The sequence below is a fragment of the Myodes glareolus genome, chromosome 23 (assembly GCF_982192425.1).
Source record: "Myodes glareolus chromosome 23, mMyoGla1.1, whole genome shotgun sequence".
In the NCBI taxonomy this organism is placed as follows: Eukaryota; Metazoa; Chordata; class Mammalia; order Rodentia; family Cricetidae; genus Myodes; species Myodes glareolus.
In genome coordinates this window covers 53781438-53808153 of record NC_142048.1, presented here as the reverse complement: position 1 = coordinate 53808153, position 26716 = coordinate 53781438, and the positions used below count along the sequence as shown (strand labels likewise).

At 46.2% G+C, this 26716-nt stretch overlaps 1 protein-coding gene across 5 annotated transcripts in view; it reads left to right on the top strand.

The window, feature by feature from the left end:
- Positions 1-25136, top strand: part of Myom2 (myomesin 2) — a 64751-nt gene extending 39615 nt beyond the window's left edge. For all 5 annotated transcript variants that reach the window (XM_048456286.3, XM_085680684.2, XM_048456285.3 and 2 more), the window contains 19 exons: positions 694-820; positions 2676-2854; positions 4702-4816; positions 6294-6450; positions 6532-6638; positions 8246-8290; positions 8677-8813; positions 11541-11685; positions 11785-11844; positions 13107-13174; positions 15875-15988; positions 16170-16257; positions 17017-17055; positions 18789-18894; positions 20671-20834; positions 21084-21120; positions 22367-22389; positions 22815-22870; positions 24370-25136. In XM_048456286.3, the coding sequence (XP_048312243.2) occupies positions 694-820; positions 2676-2854; positions 4702-4816; positions 6294-6450; positions 6532-6638; positions 8246-8290; positions 8677-8813; positions 11541-11685; positions 11785-11844; positions 13107-13174; positions 15875-15988; positions 16170-16257; positions 17017-17055; positions 18789-18894; positions 20671-20834; positions 21084-21120; positions 22367-22389; positions 22815-22870; positions 24370-24681 (2079 nt within the window). In that variant the 3' untranslated portion in view covers positions 24682-25136. The remainder of the gene's footprint in view (positions 1-693; positions 821-2675; positions 2855-4701; positions 4817-6293; positions 6451-6531; positions 6639-8245; positions 8291-8676; positions 8814-11540; positions 11686-11784; positions 11845-13106; positions 13175-15874; positions 15989-16169; positions 16258-17016; positions 17056-18788; positions 18895-20670; positions 20835-21083; positions 21121-22366; positions 22390-22814; positions 22871-24369) is intronic.
- The last annotated feature ends 1580 nt before the right edge of the window (positions 25137-26716 follow it).

Here is a 26716-nt window from a genome sequence, read left to right as displayed (position 1 = left end):
CCTCAAAGCCCGCCTCCACAGTGACACACTTCCTCCAACAAGACCTCACCTCCTAACAGTGCCACTCCTTTTGGAGGCCATTTTCTTTCGAACCACCACACTCCCCTTTCCTAGAAATCCTGTGTTTCCTATCTCCTGTGCCGGTGTATGTCACACCAGATGCAGAAGGAGTGACAGGTCTGGAGTTAAACCCCTAATTTTGATTTCAACTACAGAGGCCTTTGATTTTTCATTTGAGCAGTGAAGAATGAGTTCACCTCATCACCAACACCTAAGGACTGATCACAGCATACACATTGGGAAAATGAGAATTTGGAATGAGGTCTTAGCTGCCTGATACCTGTCATAGTGAAAGTCCTGCTTTATAATACAGTTTATAATATGATTTTGTAACATTTAAACTATATTGACAACACTTAAATGTGATGATGTGTGTGGCTTGAACTCAAATTTTGTGTGACAATATTAATTCTTGCCAAGTTCTCCCTCAGCATCCGGTGGCTTTTTATTGGGCCTGTGCCCCTGATAGACCTACACTGGGTGCAGGTGGCCTCTTTAAAAGACTCAGTCTCACTTTCCAGTACGGTTCATTCCACTTCCTTCTCTCTTCAAACTCCTCATGGGTCTTCCTTTGCCCTCTGCGTGTTAGCACCACACTGAGCTCTTTTATTAATCGAAACGAAATCCATACAGGTGGAAGGCTTGACGGAAGGCTCATTGTATGAGTTCAAAATCGCTGCCGTCAACCTGGCTGGGATCGGGCAGCCGTCGGATCCCAGTGAGCACTTCAAGTGTGAGGCTTGGACGGCACCGGAGCCCGGTGAGACAGTCTTCCCTGGCAGGCCTCCCTCCAATAGCATGTCTGGCCAGAGGGGGCTCCAGTAGCAGGCTTGTGGGTGCCTGTTATGATATTGTCACCTCCTTCCACAGTGAGAAGGTGGCCATTGCATGATGTGGATTGTGGCAAGGGCTGCATGTGGCCGTGAGGCTGGACTGATGCAAGTGAGCATGGCCATGGAAGGGGTTTTGAGTAGGGAGTGGGTGGCGGAGCATGGAAGGTGCTGCTAGCCCAGGGCACAGAGGGGAGACAGTGTTCCACAGTCTGCAATGTGCAGCTGGCCCCTGACATATGACCCCGTTTTTTCCTTCCTTCCTTCCTTCCTTCCTTCCTTCCTTCCTTCCTTCCTTCCTTCCTTCCTTTCCTTCCTTCCTGTCTTTCTCTTTACTTCCATCTATCCTTCCTTCCCTCCTTTCTTCCTTCTTTCCTTTTTTTCCTCCCTCCCTTCTTCCTCCCTTCCTCCCCCTTCCCTCCCTCTCTCTTTCTTCTCTCCCTTTCCTCCCTCCCCTCTTCCTTCTTTTCTTCCCTCCATCCTTCCTCCCTTCCCTCCCTCTCTTTTTCTTCCTTCTCTTTCCTCCTCCTCTTCCTTCCTTCTTTCTCTCCCATGTCCATATGTCCCAGTCTTCCTCTTTCTTTCCTCATTTTCATTAAATTAAGTTGGGCCCCTTAGAAATGGCTCTGCAGAAATTCTCCTTCCCCTTCTCCTCTTCCTCTTTTCTTCCTCCCCTGCCCTTTATCTCCTTCTCATTCCCCGGGAATAAGGCCAGGGTTTCCTATCAGCTAGGCGATGCTCTGTCATGGAGCTGTATCGGCAGCCTTTATCTTTTTTTTTTTAAAAATCAACTTTATATTAAAAACTCAGATATAAAAAAGAAACCACACACTGACATTAACTGGACCCAAAGTCTATAGGCATTCTGAAGTTGTGGGGCTTCACATTGGATTTTACTCTTTTGCTATTGAATACATTTTGATTCATTTATCTACCCCCAAAAATAAAAAAAAAAGTCTATGGGAGAATTGGAACGGGGATTATATTAGCTCTACTGTATCTTTCATAACTGTGCCCACCCCTACTCTTTTATTTTTATTTTAAGAGAGGATTTTACTAAGTTGCCAAGCTAACTTGAACTTACTCTGAGCCAAGACAGGCACTGAGCTTTTAATCCTCCTGTCTCAGCTTCCTGACTAACCAGGATGGCAGGTCTATACTACCAGGCCCAGCTCCAGTCCTTTGAAGGCTTCATACAGACTGCTTTCACAGCACACACAGAGTATACTGAGACCTAATTAAAATGAAGCTGGGTTAACATCATCTCCCCCCTTGCTTCTAAAAGCTCCTCTGGGAATGGGGAGTCAGCCCCAGACTCTTGTGGCTTGCTGGTACCCTGGAGAGGACTGTGACTGTGTTAGCGTGTTGGGAGGTTTGTAGTACACCAATGGTAACAATTTCTGCACATTGACTCTCCGATGCCCACGTGCTGGCCTGAAAGAGTGATGTACACTGTGTGTTGCTTGGTTTGTACTCACGATCGTCCAGGTACCTGATGGAGGGGATGGAGGCTGGACTCTCCTTCCAGCCCCAGCATCAGGAACCTTCTAGAGAGAATGAGATGTGGATGTGAAGAGGATACATGTGTTGCCTGTGGAGGGAATCACTGCAGTGGTGGGGGTGGGAGGCCCCTGCCCAGCAGACAGGGTGACATGAGTGGTAGGGATGGGAGACCCCTGTTCTGGCTGCAGGTCACTGCAGTGGTGAGGGTGGCAGGGTCACTGCAGTGATGACGATAATTAGACTTGGCTCAGCTGGCTGTGCTCAGATTTAGCGACTTTTCAGGCCCTGCCTATGACCTGACGTTCTGTGAGGTCCGAGACACCTCTCTGGTCATGCTGTGGAAAGCCCCCGTGTACTCGGGCAGCAGTCCTGTTTCTGGATATCTTGTGGATTTTAAGGAAGAGGATTCGGGGGAGTGGAAGACCACCAGCGAGGCACCGACTCCAAATCGCTACTTAAAGGTGACTGTCACCCCTTTCACATGAGTGCTTTTGATTCCCTAGCAAACTGGCCTCAAGTCTGTAGGTGAGAGATGCCCTGGGGACCCCCATCGTAGGGGACTTCGCCTCCAGGGTCTACAGAGCAAGGGCAGGAAGCTCCAGCAGAGGGCAGCAAAGCGCCTTAAGGAGGTGGTGTTGTCCTCACAAACACTGCCAGAAAGCTGTGAGGATTTGCTGTTTCTTCCCTGACCCACGTTGCAGCTTACCTGGCCACCATTGTAGGGCCACGCCCCTTGTATGCAGAGGTCCATTTTCCGACCAAGGCAAGGAGATGGCATATAACTCTGTGCCTCAACCTCAAGCCCAACATTTTCTTTACGTAGTTCCTGTAATTGCTAATAATAATTGCTTATCTTTAACAATTATTTATTTAATAATAATTATTATTGAATAATTATCTTTAATAATTATTGCTAATAATAATTGCTTATCTACTTGATAAGCATCACATACTCAGACACAGACATGCATGCACATGCATTCATCCACACATATCCACACACCTGTGCTCGTATATGTGTACGTCTACATAGCTGCACTCATCTGACACACATGCATATATGCACACACACATCTGCCTATATACACACACCTGTGGTCTCTCGTGTGTACATATACAGCTGTACTAACATGTACACATGTACACCTGCACCCATTTGTATGTATACTTGCATGTACACATTGTATTATACAGATATAAGCACCTTCACATTCTTATGCACATGTACATACATGTAATACACACAGAAGCCCACACATGCATAGACGCACACCTACACTCTCACACATGCACACATATACACAAGTATACACATGAACTCATATACGTATACCTGCACTGTCACATACATACATCTGCATACATTCACTCATACGCAGGCACTTGTATACACACATATACACATAAACATATTTGCACTTACACTCATACACATAATTTTACATCAGCACTCACACATGTCTGAACACATAAATACCATTCTTGCACTGTTACAAATGTGCACACATGAACCCATACTTGTATACCTGTATACACATACATCATGTATACAGACATACAAACTTGAACTCACCAACCCATGTACACATATGCACACAGATACATGACTGTGCCCACATATATACACATATGTACATTCACGCCATCATACCCATGCACACCATAATTCTGACACACATATGCATACATACACACATGCATTGCCACATGCATTTACATGCATATACACCTGCACACCTACACTCACATGCAGAATGTAAGTTAGTTCACCCTCATTTTCCAAATACTTACATTTGCAGTTTCCTAGTCGCTGGGTCAGTGTGACAGAGTCTTTGAGTCCCTGGCCTACATCCTTGGATGCTTACCTTTTTGACCCAGGGTCTTCTCTTGATGTGGTTTAGACAGATGCCTTTGCACCCTCTTGCAAGGAAGGTGATATTTGTGCCAGACACTGAAGTGCAATGATGGAGGCATAGGCAGTAATATGCTCTGCCGAGCAGGCTCACAGCAGAACGCTGTCTCCTTTGAATGAGTATGGTTGTTGGGAGAGTGTGCGTACATGTAAGAAGAGACTTATGGCATGTCTAAAGGATGATTTCTAACAGCCAGAAACCACATTTTAAGTCGTAGCTTGTCCTGGAGAGCTATGTTAAATAGCATCACCAGGTTGTAACCTAGTCCATAGCATTTGATCCCGTACCTCAGTGTTCAGAGGAGCACAGGAATGTAGATGAGCCCAAACCTACTCCTTCCATCAGTGAGCTTGGGCGCTGTCTGCCCTGGCACGTGTTTCTTCTGTCATTGCCAGGTCTGCGACCTGCAGCAAGGTAAGACCTATGTATTCAGAGTTCGAGCCGTGAATGCCAGTGGACCAGGGAAGCCGTCAGACACGTCGGAGCCTGTGCTTGTGGAGGCCCGGCCAGGTGAGCCCCTACCTCTCGGTTGCTCAGCGCAGTAGATGTCACCCCACAGAGGGACCTTGAGGAGAGCACTTGTGCTCTGTATGTACGTGTACGCATGGGTGGAGGCATGTTTAAATGCGTGACTATGTAACCTACCATTTTAAATCTTAAAAAGTTCTCTGATAACTTCATACGTGTATATAATTCATTTTGATTATATATATCCCACTACCTGCTTACCCCTTCCTCACTGAACTCTGCTTTTCTTCCCCACAAGTCCCCCAAACATGCTTTAAGCAGAACTTGATTGACAGAAGTTAGGCTACATCCAGGCTCCGCACTTGCTCTAAGCCCCTGAGCATATGGCCGTCTGCCTGGTGAGGTGAAGTTCTAGGAGTAGCGGGCCGTGTCCAAAGGGGACCATTGTTGTTTGTGCAACTGCTGGGGTCAGATCAGATGCCTATAAAGCTATTGGTCACTTTCTTGGCTGTATCAGACTCCTTTGAGGTAATCTTGCAGAGAGGCATCTCTGGGACTGAAACCAGCTCCCAGGATACTCAGGTTGGTTGTGTGCCTGGGTTCAGGGAGGTGATGGAGCCAAGAGCTGAGACCTCCGTGTTTCACTCCTGGGGCCTCTTGCTCTTGTCTCTCTCTGTTTCCCTCCTTTTCATCTTCCAGGATTGGTATCACTGACTTTAGTTCCACTTAACCAGCTCTGACTCCCTTTGCCAACACCGCCGTCACTCCTACCACCAGCAATAATACAACGTCCTCTTCTTCTTCCTCCTCATTTTCCTCCCCCCTAAAGATTTGTTTTCATTTTATGTGTATGAGTGTTTTGCCATGGATGTGCTCTCAGAAACCTTCTAAGAGTATATCCGAGCCCTTTGAACTGGAGTTACAGATGGTTGTGAGCTGCTAAGTGGGTGCTGGGAATCGAACCAATTCTTCTGAAAGAGCAGCAAATGCTCTTAATGGCGGAGACATCTCTCTACCCCCAGCACTAGCTTCTAAGAGTTGTATTCTGAATATCTGGTGTCAGGCCAACTGTTCTCCTTGGTCAGCATGTGCCAGACAGATAGCAGCCTTTATTCCCCCCCCCCCAAAAAAAAACCCAGAATAACAGACATGGAGAAGGAAGAATGTGTGGGAGCTATGGAGTAGTGTAAACGTGACGGTCCAGGTTATGGTCTGGGGTGACCGGTCAGTCCGAGAGGCAGTCCTGAGGTTTCTTGAGTGTTGGAGAGGAAACCAGAAGAAGTTTGAGGACACAGATAGCATCAGCTCAGCCAGCAGCTGGCCTTGTCAGCCAGCTCCCTGAGGGCGGCTTGCTCTTCTAAGCCTCTCTGGTCAATTTTGGACAGACATTAAGTAAAACTGATGATGCGACCGATCTCAAACAGGCTTCCACCTGGCTGCTGCCAGCCGCTCTCTAGAGAAAGGAATCTGGGGGACACGGTGTTCCTGAGGATCCCTCCCTTCCTCCCATCCCCAATAGGCACCAAGGAGATCAGCGCTGGTGTAGATGAGGAGGGCAACATCTACCTTGCGTTTGACTGCCAGGAAATGACGGACGCCTCCCAGTTCACCTGGTGCAAGGCCTATGAAGAGATCGCCGATGAGGAGCGGTTCGAGGTTCAGACTGAGGGCGATCAGTAAGTAGCCAGCCAGAGGCTGCGGACCTTTGGCTTCCACAGGCAGAGGTGACTAACCCTCCCCTTTCCTTTTCCTTTCAGTTCAAAGCTGTACTTTAAGAATCCAGATAAAGTGGACTTGGGGACATATTCTGTATCTGTCAGTGACACGGACGGTGTGTCCTCCAGTTTCGTGTTGGATGAGGAAGGTAATGTCCTCCTGACACAGGTTGGCCATCCCCAGCTTTGTCATGCTTTCAGAGATTGGCTCTCAAAGAGAGAAAACACATTTGGTCAGGGAGAAGGCTGGGCATGGGGTTTGCTCATGAGCCAAAATCTCTTTAGAAATTTAGCAAATGCAGGCCTCCTTGCTGCCTCTTTCTGTCTTGGAAAGTATCCCATGGATGAAGCAGAATACAATCTTTCCAAGCGGTCCACTCCCAGGACAGCAGCATTGGTTCACTTCTACCTCAATACAGCTCACAGAGGAATCAGTTTGTAATATGTGAGCTTAGGGAGACGCCTACATCCCATACATGGTGGGAGGGAGGACAGGTGGACCCTAGAGAGGAGGGTGTTCATGACATGCTGTTGGCTCTACAAGTTTGCAGATCTAGCTCAGTTTTGGTTAAATTTTACCAAACACAGACAAACTGGACAAGACTCCCCCAAGGATAGCTGAGGGTTCTATTGCCCCTCCTTAGGCTGAGAAGGGGCTCTTCAGGCTGCCTTTGAGGACTCTCTTGCACACACAAGAAGTGGTGGTGTGTCCCTCAACATTGCAGTTCACACAGGACACTCTGATTACAGATGTAATGCATATGTAGATGCCTAGGGGGAAGCTTCTGCCATAGTTTAGATAAACCGGGTGACCAAAGCAAGACCTCAGGGATCCGGGTGTAGTTCACTTGATTTATGCCCATCCATGCTGGGAGGTGTCACTGGGACCGGAGGTCCTCATGGCCAAGTCAATGGTCAGATGAAGTTTGCTTTTGCTTGGGAAGAATATGATGTCTTTCTTTAGCACAAATGAGTGCTCTCATATGTCCAGGGCGTGTTTTAATTCTAACTTTGTGAAGGAAGGGAGGAGAAGAAGAAGGGGAAAGAAATGGAGAGACATCTTGGAACTTTAGCTTCTCTGACTTGGCTCAGGATTTCCTCTGGGGCCATGTTTTCTGCTTTTGCCCTGTTGCAATTTGCAACGATGAGAATTTGCTTGAATGGGGGGAGCTTCACTTCATCTGAATAAGACAGAAGAAGGAAATGTTGATGGGGGGAAGAAACCACCTAGCCTCAGCATGTTCCCAGGAGCAGGTAAGCTGCAGGAAGCACCATCTATGTGTGAGAGAGTGGTCATCCCCAGAGTTGTCTCTTTATCCAGCTGTGAAAAGACACCTTGACCACTGCAACTCTTATAAAGGAAACCGTTTAACTGGGGTGGCAGCTTACAGTTCAGAGGTTCAGTCCATTGTCATGGTGAGAAGCATGGCGGCATGCAGGCAGACATAGCAGCACCGGAGAAGGAGCTGAGAGTTCTACATCTTGTTCTGCAGGCAATAGGAAGTGAACTGTTTCACTGGGCATGGCTTGAGCACATATGAGATCGCAAAGCCCCCATCTGCAATGACACACTTTCTGCAACAAGGCCACACCCACTCCAACAAGGCCACACCTCCTATAGTGCCAATTTCTACAGGCCAAGGTTTCAAGCACACGAGTCTATGGGGGCCAATACAATCCAAACCACCACAATCTTGTTCATAGACTTCTGAATGCATGGGTCAAAACTGATGAAGTTTTTTTTTCTTCCTTTTAGAACTTGAGCGTTTGATGGCATTGAGCAATGAGATAAAGAACCCCAGTAAGTAATCACCTGGCTTCATACACGCATCTGCAGACCCAGGAGGAGGGAGGGCCTTCAATAGGCTTATGATCATCTGCTTAGGAGAAATATCGGCTTATGTTGTGGAAACTTGCCTGTCCTTAGTCCAAGCGAATTATCTGGCAGAGGTCATCTCCCAGAGTCACCCCTCAGCCTCTGACCATGTCCAGAGAGCTTCAAGGGACTCATCCAACAGGAGGCTTTTCACGTGGTTTTCACATCTTGCTTCCATGATTCTGGGCAATACTCCATGGCTCACCTTGAAATGTTTAGGAACTGGGATTGGTGTTGTCCTTCCAATCTTCAGCTGTCCATCTGAGGCCGATCTCTTCACCACTGACTCAGGATTTCTCTTCCTCCTGTAGCAATTCCTCTGAAGTCTGAATTAGCTTATGAGATTTTCGATAAGGGTCAGGTCCGCTTCTGGCTCCAGGCAGAGCACCTTTCACCGGATGCCAGCTTCCGGTTCGTTATCAATGACAGAGAAGTCTCTGACAGTGAGGTGAGTTCTTGGATGTGAGCTATGGCTTAGAGGCAGCTGGGTTTGCTGGTCTGGGAGTGGGCTAAAGCTTAGAGAAATCTGAGTTTATTTGGAAGGTTCTCAGAGTCAATGTTTTGAGTTTGTTCCCACCCTTTCAGAAACAGGGTTTCAGAAGGTTGACCAGATAGCTCGAGGTTGTGGTTCTCACAATGCTCAGAGATTCAGTCTTGGTTTGGTATTTTACTGAATGAGCACTTGACCTTTGCTCTACTTTGTGTGTATGTGTGTGTGTGTGTGTGTGTGTGTGTGTGTGTGTGTGTGTGTGTATTCACTTGTGTTAGTGGTTGAGGTGTGTGTATGTGTGGCACACGTGGGTATTTTTCCTCAGTCATCTTTCCCTTTTTGGCTGAGACAGGGTCTTGGTTTGGAATTTCATCAAATATGCCAGCCTAGCTGGCCTACAAGCTTACAGAGATCTATCTGTCTGCCTCCAATTTTGCTACCTCTAGGCATGTGCTACCATGTTGAGCTTTTTATGTGGATTCCGGGATCCAAATTCAGTTCCTCATGCTTGTGAGGCAGGAACTTTACTGAATGAGCCATCTTTCTACAGTTTTGATTATGTGAAAAATAATCTTGAAATTACTATAGTCCTCATCTTGCACTATGGAACACTTAACTATGTGTAGATATATTAACCCTTATCTAGTTTATAGCATGCTGGGGAACCCAGTCATAGGAAAAATCTATTTTTTAATGGGATCTCTTTTATTCAGGGGTGAGTTAGGTGAGTCATCTATTGGTATGTCCCTCTTTGGACTAAATGCCCAGTGTATGTCTTTGATGCTTAGCCACCTAGTCCTAAATTCCCCATTCCGGTATTCACCACACACCTATCCACTGGGAGCTGAAACTGAGAGCCCACCCATGTTTGTGGGCAGCCCACTCTCTTCCTATGAGCTTTGCTATCTACTCTCAGCCTGGACTTTATGTCTGGTGATGTTGGCAAAACAGAGCTACATGAAATGTATCGAACAGAAATCTTGGGATGTCAGGATCATGTGGTGTTTTAAATCAGGTGATCGAGTCAGTCTGTTCTATGGGAGCCATGCCCTGCTTTTAGAAAAAGTAGAGGGCAGTTGGGTTTTGTGGGCTGTAAATGGCCGAGTGCATGCACACTGTGTATGGGATGGTACTGCCTGATCAAGGTGATGGGAGATGTTTTCTCTGGGCAGGGATCATGCTAGGAAAAGAAGTGGAATGTGGAATAATTGCACATTATTCACTGAGCGTCTTTTGATTAACATTCCCTGCCTGCCACGGAGAGCGACGATGCTGCTCCCGAGCTAATCCTTTGGAGTAGGAGTGCGCCATTTCACGTCTTTAATTAGCAGCCCACAGGTGACTTTCACATTTGAAGACTGATGCTGTTTTGTGAAAGTCACATAAAACCCTGTATTTATGGGGCTCATAAAATCACAGAACTTCATCTTGCTGCATCAAGACACCTAATTATTTCCTAAAGCCTTCTCAGATACCGTGGTGAGGAAGCAGAGGAAGCTGGAGACCCTGCTGTGTCTTCAAGCTTCTGGCTGGTGAAATTCATACCTGAGATCTTTTAACTAGTTAGAGTGGGTTCCGGCACTTCTGGGAACAGATGGTGAACTGGTGGTGATGTCACACAGATACCAACCATTTGTTGAGCAACATGAAAGTTGCTTTTGATAATTCAAATGTCTTCATCTGAAACTAGACAGATATGCAAGGACCAGGGCAGGGGCAACATGCTGGGCTCTGATACTTCTAGTTCAATATGGTGGTGACTCATTTCAAGATGAGGACACAGTGCTTCCGCATAGTTCCTGTCATTAACATGTTCCAGAAGGCTCTACCTCAAGACTAATTGGCAGGCTAGTGCCCCTTCATTGCAGACTTTCTTGAGAACATAGATATATCTGTCTCCTCTTCTATCTCCCTTTGAAAACACCCAGTGATGTGGTACAAGTAAGGAACATGTGACTGACATACTTGGAAGCATCTTTGAAATTTTTAGTATTTTTTGTATGTTTATTGGATACCAAAGACTGGAGAGGGGGGCAGGCTTTAGCCATTTACAACCAGGAGGCTGTTTACAGTTCAGGGACGGAAGCTCATAGCTACACACTGGGGAACTTCCTGTCTCTCTTCCCTTCCCAGGGGACAGTGGTTTCTTTTTGGTCCTTGGTTCACCAAGAGGTATAGTTGATAACTTTTTTTCTGAGTTCCTTTGTGTGCCCCAAGTTCCTTCAGAATGGTCTCAGTTGTGTCTTAGTCTTCTGTTGCTGTGCAGAGACACCATGACCACAGCAACTTTTATAAAGAAAAACCTTTAACTGGGGGCCTGTGTACAGTTTCAGGGGGTTAGTCAGTGATCATCATGGCAGGAAACAGATGGGTATGGCACTGGAACAGAAGCTGAGAGCTTTATACCCTGAACCACATGTGGCAGAGAGATAGAGATAGAGAGAGAGAGAGAGAGAGAGAGAGAGAGAGAGAGAGAGGACTCACCTGCTGTGGGCTTTTGAAACACTTCCTCTAACAAAGCCACACCTCCTGATCCTTCCCAAACAGTTTCATTCCCTGGTAATTATACATTTAAATATATGCGCCTACTGGGGGACATTCTCATTCAAGCAACCTCGAGGTGTTACTTCATTGTGGAGAAGCAGTTTCATCACATAATTTTCTGTGTTTTATTCTGGGTTCCAGACTCACAGGATTAAATGTGACAGATCGACAGGCGTGATTGAGATGGTCATGGATCGGTTTACGATAGAAAATGAAGGGACCTACACTGTGCAGCTTCAAGATGGAAAGGCCAAGAATCAATCCTCATTGGTGCTCATTGGAGACGGTATGCCACGGGGAGCATTTCCACATGCCCGCAAAACATAGTTGAAGGAAAATTCCTTTGAATCAAGAGATATTTCATCTCTCTCTTTTTCTTGAATAGCGTTCAAAGCTGTCCTTGAAGAGGCTGAATTTCAAAGGAAGGAGTTCCTCAGGAAACAAGGTAGGTGGTGGCTCCCTCCCACAGCAGTCGCACGAGGTGCAGACCTGATTTTGTAATGTGTCTCCCACAGACCCAGCGTCTCACAGCTGACTCTGAAGACACGTGGGATGATTGAACATTAAGCAATCATTTTAGCTGAGGAAATTAGGAGATGCCTCTGTCTTTAGTCCTTTAGGGGCATCTTGCTTATATTCTTTCTTGTTTCTAACCTTGACTGACCCTGAATATATGTTCATAACTTCCTATGACTGTCCTTATCAGGGAAACAGGCTGTCTTAACTAACCTCTGCCCCAGTGACTGACTAGTCCCTGTCCCCTGCATCTTGATAATCCTTCCCAACTCCTTTCTTTCCATGTTCCTCTGCATGCCACATGTTGATCACCTCACACAGAAGGTTAGCCAAGTTCCCATCCTATTTTAGCCCAGTATAACCCTCTGGACATGTCAGATGGACTTCTCTGGATACCCCATCACAGTGTTCAGACCACACCTTATTTGGTTTTGCTTTTACCACAGGTTTTTTAAAAATATATTTCACCTTCTGTTCTCCATTTATTCCCACCAGTGCCTCCTAGGCACCTTCCTACCTGCCCTTCCACAAGCTTATTTAAACAAGGCAACAATTGAGTTCTAGCCTTATAAAATGTATTCATATAAAACAATCAATGCATGAGTTTCAAACCTTCTTTACATTGTTGTGTTGAATGAGAAAATAGTTTTACTAGAAGATAGCTAACTTCATGCTTTTTTCAGCAGAAATGATTGATATTGTTGAAAGACAAATCGCTACTTAAAGGTGACTGTCACCCCCTTCACATGAACTAACAAGCGTCTACCAAGTTGCGAGGTCACATTGCTCTGTCTTTCTCTCACCTCTGCTAATTCCCTTTCTTTAAAGACTTTGTCACTGTGCTGCTCAGGGTTCAGTCAGAGGCAAAGCCCAGGAAAGAGACTGTGAGGGGCCGGATATAAATATCTAAAGAACAAATGACCCCATGTGCAGTAAGGAGGGGACCGTGTCCTCCCACTGGGAACAGGAGGCTCAAGAGAGATTCAGATCTAAGGCAAGCTGGCTTGGGGACTATGAGCCATACCTTGGCTTTACAGGACACAGCAGGTTCCTCCAGCCTTTATGTTTATATATCAAAATATAACATAGACATATTAAAACACATATACATATGTATATGTAATATCTACCTTAGCCGTAGGTGTCTGTACATGTAAATTCTTGTTTTAGAACTTCCTCCTTTCCCCTCAGGCCCTCATTTTGCTGAGTATTTGCACTGGGATGTTACAGAAGACTGTGAAGTTCGGCTTATCTGCAAGGTGAGAGACCCAGTGGCTTCCCGTTTGTGTTCCTGTGGGGAGAAAATGGGTGGCCAAGGTTTAGGTGCAGGAAGAGACTTCAGGGTCTAGTGAACCCTGAAGACATAGTTGGTAAGTGCCTGTCCTTCCTTCTTCATAGCGCATTAGTGCTGTGGCTTTCAAAAGAAGAGTTAAGGAGGTAGCTTACTAAAGCATGGACTTAGAATGTTAACAGTGACTCCATGAGAAGACGTGTCATGAAGACATGTGTATACCATGCTGTCCACATGGCACCATCAGGGACTAAAAGGCATATCTGGGGAATGATTACTTATGTTTTATGTTGACAATCCAGTAAAGAAGCTTATTTCTAAGTTGTATTTTAACTAACAAACCTTTAATTTGTTGAGTACCTGCCTTATATGTCACTGTGAAAGTGTTGGGATAAATGATAATAGTGCATTATTTTTGTCCTTAAACTACTTACAGATTACTTAAAGCCCAAGTAGGAAAGATGAAAACAAGCAGGCTGTTTCAGCAAGGTGGGGCTTCAGGGGTCAGGCCAGTCCAACTCCAGGGGGTGAGACCATGAGCAGGAGTTAAATGTCACCTTTAACCACAGTCAGAAGGACAGAGTCAATGTTATGTGTTTTGTACAACAAGAAGCCATGGAGCTATATCAAGAGGGCAGAGCCGGTGGGTGTGGGGTTGTAAGAAGGGTTGGGTATGATGGTGGAGCCTGAAGTATTGGCATTCAGAGGCAAGACGCTGTCCTTTACTGGACAATGGACTTTTTTGTCCATGGGCAGAAAAACTGGAAAAAAACATCAGTTTTCTCAAATGATCACCCTGCACGGATAGGTATGTATTTCTATGGTGAGCTTTACAAAGCTCAGCTCATTAGGAGGTCAGAGGTCAGGCTCAGGGACAAGGAGAGTGACTGATGTTCTGGTTCTAACCACAGCACCAGGACATCCTGGTCTTCCTGTATTCTAAGGACTAGGGGGAAATTGTGAGGTTCACTTCTTGGTGGCTGATAGCACCCGAGTGCTGTGTAACTGCCCACAAATATTTGAAACTACGTCAAGTTTTCTGATCACAGATCTGCACAGTCCAGTGGACACGGGTATTAGGACGAAGAAAGAAATCTTGAAATGAGTATTTTGCAATCTCATGCATTCAGTTTGCACATGCGTGTCCCCATAAATGCTGCAAACCACCTTCCTGAATATCTTTTCATTCAGTCATAACTGTGGCAGGTGATACTTCTTGACTTATTTATGTGATACATAATACATAGGGATAATACATAATACATGTGATAAAATACACAGGGAATAGTATATATTAGGGTATACTTTCACTTTTATAGAATAGCATTTGAAAACAAAAGAAGTATTTAACAGAAACCTCAATCACAACAAGAAGTAAGTGTGTTGTGAGTTTGCCATTCTCTAGAGCAGTGTGATGGGAGAGCAGCGCCCTTTGGGCATGTGCAAAGCATGTGAGCGATGTCTAAGGGACTTGCTTCTCCATGTCTCTTTGCGCACTCATACAGAGATGAATTGCAGGGCTAGAGACGACGTGCAGGGGCTGCCACGGGGTGAGACCACTCCACCCACATGGCAGCAGGATGGAGGCTGTTTAGACACCAGATTGGAGGGCACTGGGAAGTCTTTGGTTCCACACACAGAGAATGGCAACTTTCCCCCTGCTGAGCAGAGTGAGCCTAGAGATAGGGAAGGATGGCAGAGGCTAGCATTGCAGGGAGAGCCAACCAGAGCAGACCAGGAAGTTACTATCCTGTGATGGGTGTTCAGTTATGTTCTGTGCTGGGTGGGGCGCTTCCAGGGCAGCTAGTCCATGGCCCCCATGCATTCCTTAAACTCGTGATTGGCTTCTCTGTATGAGGCTGTTTTTCAACTCAAGACTAAAGTAGGCAAAAGTACCTGCGGTATGTGATTTTTCTCACGTCACTGGCGACAACACTGCATATAGCTGCTGTGGAAATTCCAAACACATGGCCTTCCTGATCTCTAGAGCCAACCCCATGATACAATGTTCCATCGCTGGCATTCCCTGTATGGGGGTGATGGGGATGCAGACTCCTTAGCTTCCCAGAATCCAATGTCATCCAACACCTGTCACACAAAGTAGAATATTGTCTTCCTGAGCTAGCATGTCACCCACGTGTGAGTGTGGTTCCTCTCCATCAGAACCCTGCAAACCTTAGCTTCTAAGTCAGAGGCTCGACTGTGAGGAATTCCCACATAGGGAAGCTCTCTGTCCCTTTGTGTCCACATAGGGAAGCTCTCTATCCCTTTGTGTTCATGTGTCTCAATATCACACTTTCAAAGAGCAGTCACCTGGTGATCTAAAGAGCTTGAGGAACATTTTAAGAATCAAAGCACTTTGCTTGGGCCTCATCAGAGACATTTCCTATTAAAGGAGAGATTTTCACACCTACTGACTCATTGGTCCTGTCCGTGGCAGCTGTGAGAGCTCACTGCTTTTAGGAGACCATTGATAAATCATTTGCTGTCATTAGAAGTGACAATTCTTCCACGAGTCTCCCCCTCCACACCTCCCACGCTGAGCCTGTTGAGGGTAAAAGCTGGTGTTTTCTTTAGGTCTGGGGTTGACTAACTCTGAAGGATGTTGTTTTTTTTTTTTTTTCCCCTCTTGAACCATGGCGATTCACTTAGGACTTCTGTTTTGCAGGTTGCAAACACAAAGAAGGAGACAGTTTTCAAATGGCTCAAGGATGATGTCCTTTATGAAACTGAGACCATGCCAGACCTGGAGAAGGGGGTCTGTGAGCTGCTTATACCAAAGGTACGACACAGTGTACGACGCAGTCAGAGAAACAAAACAGCGCTTTCCGTAGCTTGTCAACTAGGCCATGCCTTCTGGTTTGCACACTGATTTCCCATGCTTTGCAAGGAAAATGGACTAAGACAACATCTTGCTTCACAGTATTTATTTTGCATGAATATGGAATGTGTTTTTTTCCTAGTTGTCTAAGAAGGACCATGGGGAATACAAAGCAACCTTGAAAGATGACAGAGGTCAAGATGTCTCTATCCTGGAAATAGCTGGCAAAGGTAAGATGGTGCCTTCTTTGTCTTACAAGGAAATCTGTCCTGGATGAGGGTTGTTGTGAAGCCATGTTCACGTGCACACTGAGCTGTGTGCGTATCCACCAATCAGGACTCTAGTCTTTCCATGAGACTGGGGACACTGCGGAAGAGTACACACGAGTATCTGTAGCTGTGTGCATACCAGCTGAGCAAGACTCCATTCTGTCCATGGAATGAGGGGTGTCCGGGAAGTGGGGTCACACACACCCTGAGCTGATAGAGTGCTATGCTGTCCATGAAATGGCCCGTGCTATAGAAGTACCCTCATGCACAATCTGACTGTGTGCATTCCGCCACTTCAGTGACGCTGGGAAAGGAAACCGGATTGTCCTTTGTCTATATTAAGAGTTTCTTCACAGTGTTAGAGAAAATGTACAATATCACTTTGGGCTTAGATGAAATGTCATTTCACTCCCTCATCAGAAGCTACGTTTGATTCCTTACAAATGCAGTAAAGGTGATTGAAGCTCTTAGGAAGTTCTTCAATTCCATGTACAGTTGGATTTATGTCGAACAAAATGTTCTTGTCCCGTGTTTAAAAAGTGAGTAGGTTAGAAGGATTTATGGCGCACATCAGCTTTTTATGGACAAATATTACCATTTTAGTGTTTCATTTTTCAAATGAGGATCACAGTTTCCTGTGTCAGTTTAATTAGACATGGAAAATCCTGCTTTCAGTTAAAGTCACGACCAATGATGGTACATCGCCTTTCTCTCTTCCAGTGTACGAGGACATGATCTTGGCAATGAGTCGTGTGTGTGGTAAGTAAAAGTCCCCGAGATTTCAAGTCTGGTGGGATGAAGCATCTCTGCTTCCTGGGGTGAGCACTCATGTCCCGGAGGACACAGATGGCTGGGGTGTGCAGGAGAATGACTGGTGACCTGCCCGCTCTGTCATGCTCCATCCGAGCTCTGCAGGGTGAATACTGGGGCCTGTGTTCAGCTTCAGAAGGCCCTGCTGACACTGCCCCCCATTCACAACTGTCAATTTGCCCTTGCCCAACCTGGGCAATGATGTTGTTCAAAAGTGCTATTAGTCTTTCTTCAAACACAGAATAGTCATAGTGGATTTTGAGCACTTAGACTTCATAGTCTGTATATTGAGTCATTTGCCTTTGTCTAGAAACTGGAAAAGCAAAAACACTGCTTATAAATGAGCAAATAGTAGCTTACATGCTAACAATTAGTGATCAGTTACTCCAGACTCTCTAGATGTGAAGGCATGCAAAACTTGTGACCCACTAGCCACGCGTGACTGGACAAAGTCAAGGATAGCAACACATATGGCCCAACACAGAATCAAATACCTATCTATGACATCATGAGACTTTCTGGAATTTCCTTCCCTGCCACCCTATTGTGAGGCTCTCCAGTGTGAGTTTTGTGACTGACAACACCGTGTTATAATGTCAAAAAGTTAGATACATCAGCTGGAGAATATCCAAGTTACATTTTTCTGATCATGTAACCAAAATCTGCGTGGGCAGGTAGATGACCAGCTGGCTGAGTCAGGGCTCACCAGAGCCCATATCCTCTTTACCTCAATTGCAAAGTCCTATGCTTTCCCGGAATTCCCTTGAAAACCACTGTGTGTACCTTTAATGCTTTTGCAAGCAGTCCTGTGAGGTAGACCTTTTTGCTTTCATTGAGTGAAAGGGACCTGGCTACATTTTAAAATGAGGTTCACTTGGAATGGTTTTCAGTGAGTCAACACTAACCCATAGATGTGCAAACTGCTTGTAAGGTGAATCAAGTCATTTGAAAAATGCCTTTGCTTTCACATTCTGTGGGGCTGGTTTGTATTAACTATCTCATAACGTGCTGGAGGGCCACTTGCCAATGACAGGTTGGTCACATGTGGGGAACCGATGAGTGCAACAGACTGGCCTCACATGATGCTTCCAGAAATCCCGGCTCACTCAGTCACCCAAGGTGGACACAGGCATCTTTTATGGGGAGTTAGGCGTGGATGGAGAGCAAGCACAGATGTCTCCATGTGACTAGACTCCCTGACATCTCTGTGGCATTTCAGGTGGAGAGGAGTGAGGTGCAGATGTCTCCAGGAAGGAAGGTTCTGGCTGTGTCCTCCCACTCCGACTTCTGCTGATTTCCCATCCTCCTTTCTTTATGGGTTTTCTGTAGCTCTTCAGACTTGGGTCAATTAATATAGCAGGTTTCATAGCCATTGTCACCAAGATTGATTCTTTCAGGCAAGCCAAAGTGCTAAGGGCCAGGTGTGGATTACGTTTGAAAAGCTTTGTGTTTCTTTGATCGTAAGCGAAGGGCTTTTCACAGTACTCTGCAGGGTAAATGTACTTCTCAGATGAAAACATGTGACATGGGAGGGAGGGAGGAGCCTCTGTGGTTATGACAGGAATGCGTAGCAACTTGAGGAATGACATGCCAATACTGTGGATGGATACGCCTTACCGTTGGGCCATGGGCCTATCCTGCTTACTTCTCTGAGATCTGATCTAACATACTGTTATCTGCAGGAGCCTCTGCCTCACCACTGAAGGTTCTCTGCACCCCAGAGGGCATCAGACTTCAGTGCTTTATGAAGTATTTCACAGAGGAAATGAAGGTCAGCTGGTATCACAAGTAAGTATGAGAGCTTCTGTCCATGACCGCAGCAGCTCATGGTTCAATGTGATACTCTTGGCAAACCACAGGCCATGACCTGTTCTCAGTAATAGTGCCAAGATTTGGCTGAGTGGGCCATGGAGCAGTGAGTCTGGGCAAAGGAGAAAGAAAAGGAGTGTCAGAAGGTGTCCACAGTGGTTACAAATGGCACCTGTGCTCAGAACACATTTTCCTGGTAGTGAGAAGAGCAACAAGGGGAGCAGTGTTTAGAGCCCAAGGTCCAACTATAGGTGGAGTTTTCCTGTCCTGCAGCTGCTCTCAAATAGAAACACTGAGGCTTCTATTAATTTTAAATGCTTGGCCAATAGCTCAGGCTTATTACTAACTAACTCTTTTATTTCAAGTTAACTCATATTCCTTATTTATGCTCTGTCACATGGTGGTACCTTTATTAGCATGGGACATTCATCTCCTGCTCCCTCTGTGTCTGGCTGGCAACTCCAGACTTTGCCCTTCTTCTTCCCACCATTCTCAGCTTGGCTCTCCCGCCTACTTTATCCTGTTCAACTATTGGCCAATCAGCTTCTTTATTAAGCCAATCTGAGTAACAATTCTTCACAGTGTACAAAAGGATTATTCTGCAGTATCCAACCTTTCAACTAGTGGCTTTCTCACTAAACATGAGTAAGAAGACAGGGAACCCAGGGTAGAGGAGGAACCTGTGTCAGTTGGTGACATTTGATCCATAGACCCTAATGAGAAATCCACAGAATGCAGACATAGGCATGGACAATTGTTCATTGCTTTAACAAAAAAAAAAGCTAAGTCATACATCAACTAATGCAGAAAATGCCACTTTAAATAAAAAGCTGGAAATTTATCCAGCACAAACAGAAATGTTCTTTGGAAAGGGGACCTTGTTTTCTTGCTGGAGGGTGAAATTAATGTACTGTGCAGACATGGTAAAGTTCAACAGTCTGAGGATTGACCCCTTCAGATGTTGAAGAATCCCAGCCACTCGAGGGATGTCTTGCTGTCCTAGGAAAAGCAAAGCTAGCAAGCTCTTACCTCAGGCTGTATGTGTTCCCCCAGCTTGGGAGTCTTTGTTGTCATAGTTTCAATTGACTAACAACTTCCCTTAATCTGGGTGGGTTCCAATTACCTGCAAGAATGAGATACTTTCTGTTTCCTACATCTTACCTTTTAGAATCAGACAGGATGGGAGTGGTGTTGAGGTGAAGGCTTCCAATGGATTCTCTCCCACTCTGGGTAGGGCTACCAGCTGCCGTGACCTGTGACAGGGCTGTCTATGTTTATAGTGTATTTGAGTTTTAGAGACAAAGAAAATGACGTCTCCAGATTTAAGGCCCACATTGGGTAGCACGTGGCAGAGGAAGACTGAACAGGATACAGGAGTCATTGTGTATTTAGGGATTGTGGCCAGTGGGTCACACAACACTCAAAGCAGAAACGCTGTGTCAGGTCATATGTTCCATGCTTAATATTCTTACGAATGACCATATTAAATCAAGTATTCTGAAGTCCTTTAAGTTGTAATTATTTGGCTTTAGGAGGTTTTAGGCCTGAGTTATTAATGTACTTAAGTTTAAAACAGTCAGAAAAAAAAAAAACCCAAAACTTACTGTGCCATTGGCGTGAGCAAGCGAGTAAACAGTCCCCAGCCAGATGTAAGCGAGCGGACCAGGCCTGCCACACTCAGGCATGCTAGTGGCCCCTCACAGGTGTGAGCATGAGATCCGGAGGTTAACTGAGCTCACCCATGTTGCGTTGTAGAGAGGCTAAGATCTCATCCAGTGAGCACATGCGGATTGGAGGAAGTGAGGAGATGGCATGGCTGCAGATCTGCGAGCCCACAGAGAAGGACAAGGGGAAATACACTTTTGAAATCTTCGACGGCAAAGACAACCACCAACGCTCACTGGATCTCTCGGGACAAGGTATGAGGCGTTCCCTGACGCTCGTCACATTCCTGTGAACAGCCCACGCAGATGCTGAAAAGAAAAGGGAAGCATGAAATAACCCACTGACGTCATGACGTTCACCTAGAGGAAACGACTTAAGAAAAATCAGTTTGTTAGTTTGATTGCCCCTCAGTTTCCATCTCGTCAGCTAGCTAGTAGAGCATCTGCGTTGATGAGAGTTAAACATGTGAGATCATGACTGACGTATGCAATGTTTCCTCGCAGCATTTGATGAAGCCTTTGCCGAGTTCCAGCAGCTCAAGTAAGACCCACAGCTTGTTGGCATCATTTCTGATTGGGGGCGGGGCTCTCGCTTGGGTTCATTCCGGCTACCTCCAGGGTCATCCAGAAATGCCTTGCTGATTCCAAGAATGCTCTCTTCCCGGGATGAAAATAGCAATGGAAGAAACTCAATCTGTAGCAGGGCAACCATTTTCCTACACTAGAAATGTATTGTGTAGTAACTTCCTAGGGCCAGCTGAGCCCTGGATCACTTTAAATGATTAAAGTGATGGATTTCTCAAATTGTCATAATCCAGGTGACATGTGATGCAGAGCAACTGTTACAGAATGCTTCAGGTTTTCAAATGAGTGTCTGAGGTTTAGAATATTAGAGCGGAGGACAGCCATTGGCTCCTACTAAGTTATCTAGGATGCCTTTGTGGAGTGGATACGTGACAAGTCTGATAAATCAGAAATTGACAATTTAACAAGATGCCGAGGGTTGAGGAGATGGCTTAGTCAGTCAGGTGGGTCCTTAGAACCCATGTTTGAGAAAAGAAACTGGGTACAGAAGGGCACACCTGTAATCCAACCACTGGGAGACAGAGAAAATGAATATGGTGGGAAACAGCCGAGGAAGGTACTTGATATCAACCTTTGGCCTCCACATGCACACACATCCACACCTGTACCAGCCAGCACACACAGGTGCAGGCACACAAACACCTAAAAGTCTCTAATGCAGCCTGGTGAATTTGATGTAAAACCATGAGAGTCTGTATGCTAACCTTCCTTTTGGTTTTAGCGTGCTCCTCAACTCCAAATGACCAGAGCACAATCCCTCTGCCTGGGTACAGGTTCTGCACCCTCAGATCCAACCACAGTTAAAAAACAAAACAAACAAACAAACAAAGCATTGCAAGGGCAGCGTGTCCCTGCAGGCATATTTCTTGTTGTCATTCCCTAAGTAATAACCGTGTAGGAACTCTGCACACAGTATTTACTCTGCTGGGAATCGAAAGTGACTAGAGATGATTGACAAGACCTGGGAGGATGAGTATATGCTGCGTGTGAATATGCCTTTTCATCTCGGGGGCTTGCACGTCCGTAGATTTTTGTATCCTTGGGGTTCAGCTCTGGAACCAGTGGGAATGCCTGTACCACTATATATCATTAGGCCTGCCTTCTTTATTTGCTTTTGCTGTGAGCAAGCGTCTCACGTGCTTTGGTGAACCTTGGTCGGTAGCTTTCCTTACACCTTTCTCTCTCCCTCTTGTGGTTTCCAGGGCAGCTGCATTTGCAGAGAAGAGTGAGTACATGTGGGCTGCTAATGAGGCTGGGTCGGGGGAGGTGCACATTCCACATGGTTGAGTTAGTGGATCAGAGCAGCAAACCTGCTGGCCCCAGGTTGAGTGCACCCTGCTACCAAGTGGCCCAGATACCAAGACTCTCTCCCTCGTGAGGTGTTGCTCTAGGTGCAGTCTTTGATGTGACCTCCCTGGTTCAGTTGACGCTCATTCCTATTTCCTTGGCATACTTGCCCCCCAACCTGCACAGAGCCAGCTAGTCCTTGCCCATGGCCCCCGCAGTAGCTTTCTCCACCCAGACCATAACTTTCTGTGTGTCCTCTGCTGAGGTTATGCCCGCCCTTCCCTGTTTCCACCTTGGCAACACTTGGTGTCAGCTCAGGCCTGCCTGACAGTGTCTCCTCAACCTAGCTCTTCTTCATTATAGATCGTGGCAAGGTGATTGGTGGCTTACCTGACGTGGTGACCATAATGGAAGGCAAGGTGAGAGCAGACAGTTGGGGACACGGCTGGGATGAGTGTGGTGATGCAGGGCAGAACTCAGCTGTCATCTTGCGGGGAGGACACAGGGGAGCACTCAGAGCTAACTCCCATTGTGCTGTCAATCCTTGTCCTGAACCCCGGAGAACTTCTGCAAACAGAGAGGTGGGATAGCTTAACAGTCATGACTGGGGTGCATCTCGGTGGTAGAGGGTTTGTTTGATTAGTGTGTGTGAGCCATTGGGCTTCACCCTCAGTACTGAGAAAAAGAAAAATAGCAACAACAATGACACAAGCCAGTGTTGCGAGTCCTCAAACACCAGGCAGGTTGTGTGACTCACGGACTTGGTACAAGGGGACCTTGGGCTCACAGGGTCTGATGTCACCTGGCTCAGGGACTTCTCTGTGGGAGGTGGTGGGCCAGCTCCCCCATTAGGGGTGAAACTGCAAGCCATCACTTTGAAAACAAACAGTCACAGCTTCTTTAATAGTAAAGGGAAAGCAAAACCCTGCTCCAATTTCCAAGGTCATTCTGGAATCTATAATTGAAGCTTTAATTTGTCTCCCATCAGTGGAGTTATTGATATCTAATTGGCACTTCTGCTGCATGATTCTAGCTCAATGTCACAGGGACATAGGTACTTGAAAGGGCTTTATTAGGCCTAAATGCAAAATTTATAGACCTCCTTTTAGCAGTCAGCAAAAGCATGGGATGAAGGCCCCTGAGATGGAGCGACAGTGACATCACAAAAGATGTAATTGTGAAATTAACAGGCACAGGCGGCCAGGGGGCTGAGCTCAGGCAAGTGTGGAGTTGCTGCATCTGGGTTTGGAGGTGTAGACACTGTATTCTCTGGACTTTCCAGAAGAACTGGGAAGACAGACCCCTAAGTCTAAACATAAAGGAAGTAAGAGCCAGTACTTCTCTTAGAGAGAAAGTTGGGGTTCAGCTCCCAGAATCCACACTGGGCGCCTCAAAATCTCTGATTCCTTCAGTTCCCAGGGGATCTGACACCTTATTCTGCCCCCCACAAGCAGCTGTGCTTACACGGACATCTCCATACACAGATGTGCGGGAAGGCACATAAGAAAGAATAAAAACAAACACACTTAAGGAGCTTACAAACAGGGACAGTAGCGCTAATCTATTTTCCAAGTTTACACCTGCCCCCCTCCCCCGACTCAGGTTAGAACTTGGAACAAGTAGAACCATTTTCACAGGGTTTCCTCAGGCCCTGCCTCCCATAGCACAGGGCTCCTCTGCCCCCACCTCCCTTTGGAGCCTGTGTCTATGAAGGGTGGGTGATAATAAATGATCAACAGGTGCCAGTAGGCAAGACTGGGCTTCCACCTTCGGAGAGGAACATGACCTTCTTATTCCTTTTTATATTTAGTACTGGAAAATGCAACATGCATGCAATGTGTCTTGATCACAGCCCCCCCCCCCCCCACCCTGTCTCCCACTCCTAACTGTCTTTCTTCACCCTGTCTTCCCTCCAAAGACCTTGAACCTCACCTGCACAGTGTTTGGGAACCCTGACCCTGAAGTGGTCTGGTTCAAGAACGACAAGGACATTGAGCTAAGCGAGCACTTCTCCGTGAAGGTGGAACAGGCCAAGTACGTCAGCCTCACCATTCAGGGGGTGACGGCCGAGGACTCGGGCAAGTACAGCATCAACGTGAAGAACAAATACGGAGGCGAGAAGATCGATGTCACGGTCAGCGTGTACAAACACGGGGAAAAGATCCCCGATATCTCACCTCCCCAGCAGGCCAAACCCAAGCTCATCCCAGCCTCCACCTCGTCTGAGTGAGGGGATACAGTGTGCCCTGGGCTGGAGCGATGGCAGGGACAGTTGGAAGTCTTAGGATGTTGTATGCGCTGGGGGGATGGTGGTTCTGAGCGATAGCACATGTGGCGAGATGGGTGATTGCACACTAGGTGTTTGACTTTTGCACTCTGTGATTACAGTTTTATGTGTGAAGGGAAAGGCAGTGTTTCTACAAGGCTGACAGACTTGGTTGATTCCAAGAGTAGAGGGCAGTGCAGAGTGAGCTGAGAGTGAGCCGCTGACATGTCCAGGGTCAAGGCCGTGTGGGGTGATGCTCAGATGGTTCTAGCATGTGATCTGGGCAGTCATTGCCATCCTGAGGGGGATGGTGGGGCCTGCAGGACACATCTCTGGAAACCCTTTGGAGACTCTGAGCATGCTACTTGGGTTGCCATTTTTTTCTCTTGCTTTAGGCTAATAAAGAAAATAAAAAGGTATTTTTGCTGTGGTTTCTTTACCATCCTACCTACCTACGTGTTCCCATCTTGGCTCAATAAGTTTCTCTGGCTTTCACGCTCCTGTGGCGTGTGGACTACGGCTCTCCTGCAGCTCCATCCACTTACACAGGCACAGAGAGGGACCCTCAGTGAAGAATCCCGAGATGTGCATTCTGACAGGTTCTCAGACCGTTGATTTAAAGACTTTTGTAGGGGCTGGAGAGATGGCTCAGTGGTTAAGAGCATTGCCTGCTCTTCCAAAGGTCCTGAGTTCAATTCCCGGCAACCACATGGTGGCTCACAGCCATCTGTTACAAGGTCTAGTGCCCTCTTCTGGCCTGCAGACATACACACAGACAGAATATTGTATACATGATAAATAAATTAATTAATTAAAAAATAATAATAATAATAAAAAGACTTTTGTAGAGGAAAGCAAAATTTGTGTCTGGCATTGCTCTGCTCTAGGATGCTAATTAATTAGGCAGGGATTCCCAGGGGGAGCAGCCCCTTATTGAGAAGGAGCATTGTAGTACTCTCTGAGGGAATCTAAAGCCTGGCTGAGTGTGGACCTGCTTGGGTGAAGTTGAAAACCACACAGGGTGAATACAGGCTTCCTGTATAAGAGGCCCAAGTTCGGAGGGGGGAGAGGAAGGTAAAAAAAAAAAGAAAGAAAGAAAAAGAAAAAGAAAAAAGAAGAAGAAAGAGGCCAAAGTTCTCTGCTATAAAAGTCTTCACCTGCCAATATCATAGTTGCTTTGTCGGATCAAGAGCTTTCTGGGTTAAGTACATTTTATCTCTTTGGGTCATTAAAATCTGTATTAGTTGATTTTATTATTGCTGGAACCAAATACTTAACCAGAGTAACACCAGGAAGAGAGGGTTCATTTCTGCTCACAGCTCCAAGGGACAATCTGCTACGGAGAAGGGATGGCTTCAGGAGCTTGGGGGATCTGGTCTCAGTGTGCACAGCCAGGAAGCAGAGAGATGAATGAATCCTGGTGCTCAACTCATTCTGTTTTCAATCAGTCTTGAACCTCAGCCTGCACAAGAATGGTGCCCCCCATGTTTAGAGTGGGTCTCCTCACCTCGGTTAACTGAATCCAGAAACTCCCTGTTGAGAAGACGGGTACTGACACAAGACATCCCAAGACTGAGTTCTCAGAACAAAGTAGATTTACTTGCCAGAGGGACAAAGGACAGAGAATAAGAGTCAGAGACAGGAGAGAAGGGAAAAGGGGAAGGGAACAAGGGAGAGGGGGAGGGTATTTGTCTAGAAAGGACAAAGGACTACCTCTGAATAGAGAGAAGACAGATGTGACCTATAGTCACACAAATGACAGTCTATAAGGTAAAAAGGAAACCTCATCATAGGATAAAATGTTAATTTTGATTGGACCTGTTAATTAGGGCAGCCAAAATGGGGCTTTTGATTGCTGGACTTTAATACTTTGATAGCTGAACCTTGGTAGTCAAACTCAAGAGGAGGAAGTGACCAAATAAAGGAATATATCTTGATGGCTAGCTTTAGGAACATAATCTAAAGTATTTTTCCAAGGAAGAGGGAATGGGGAAGAAGG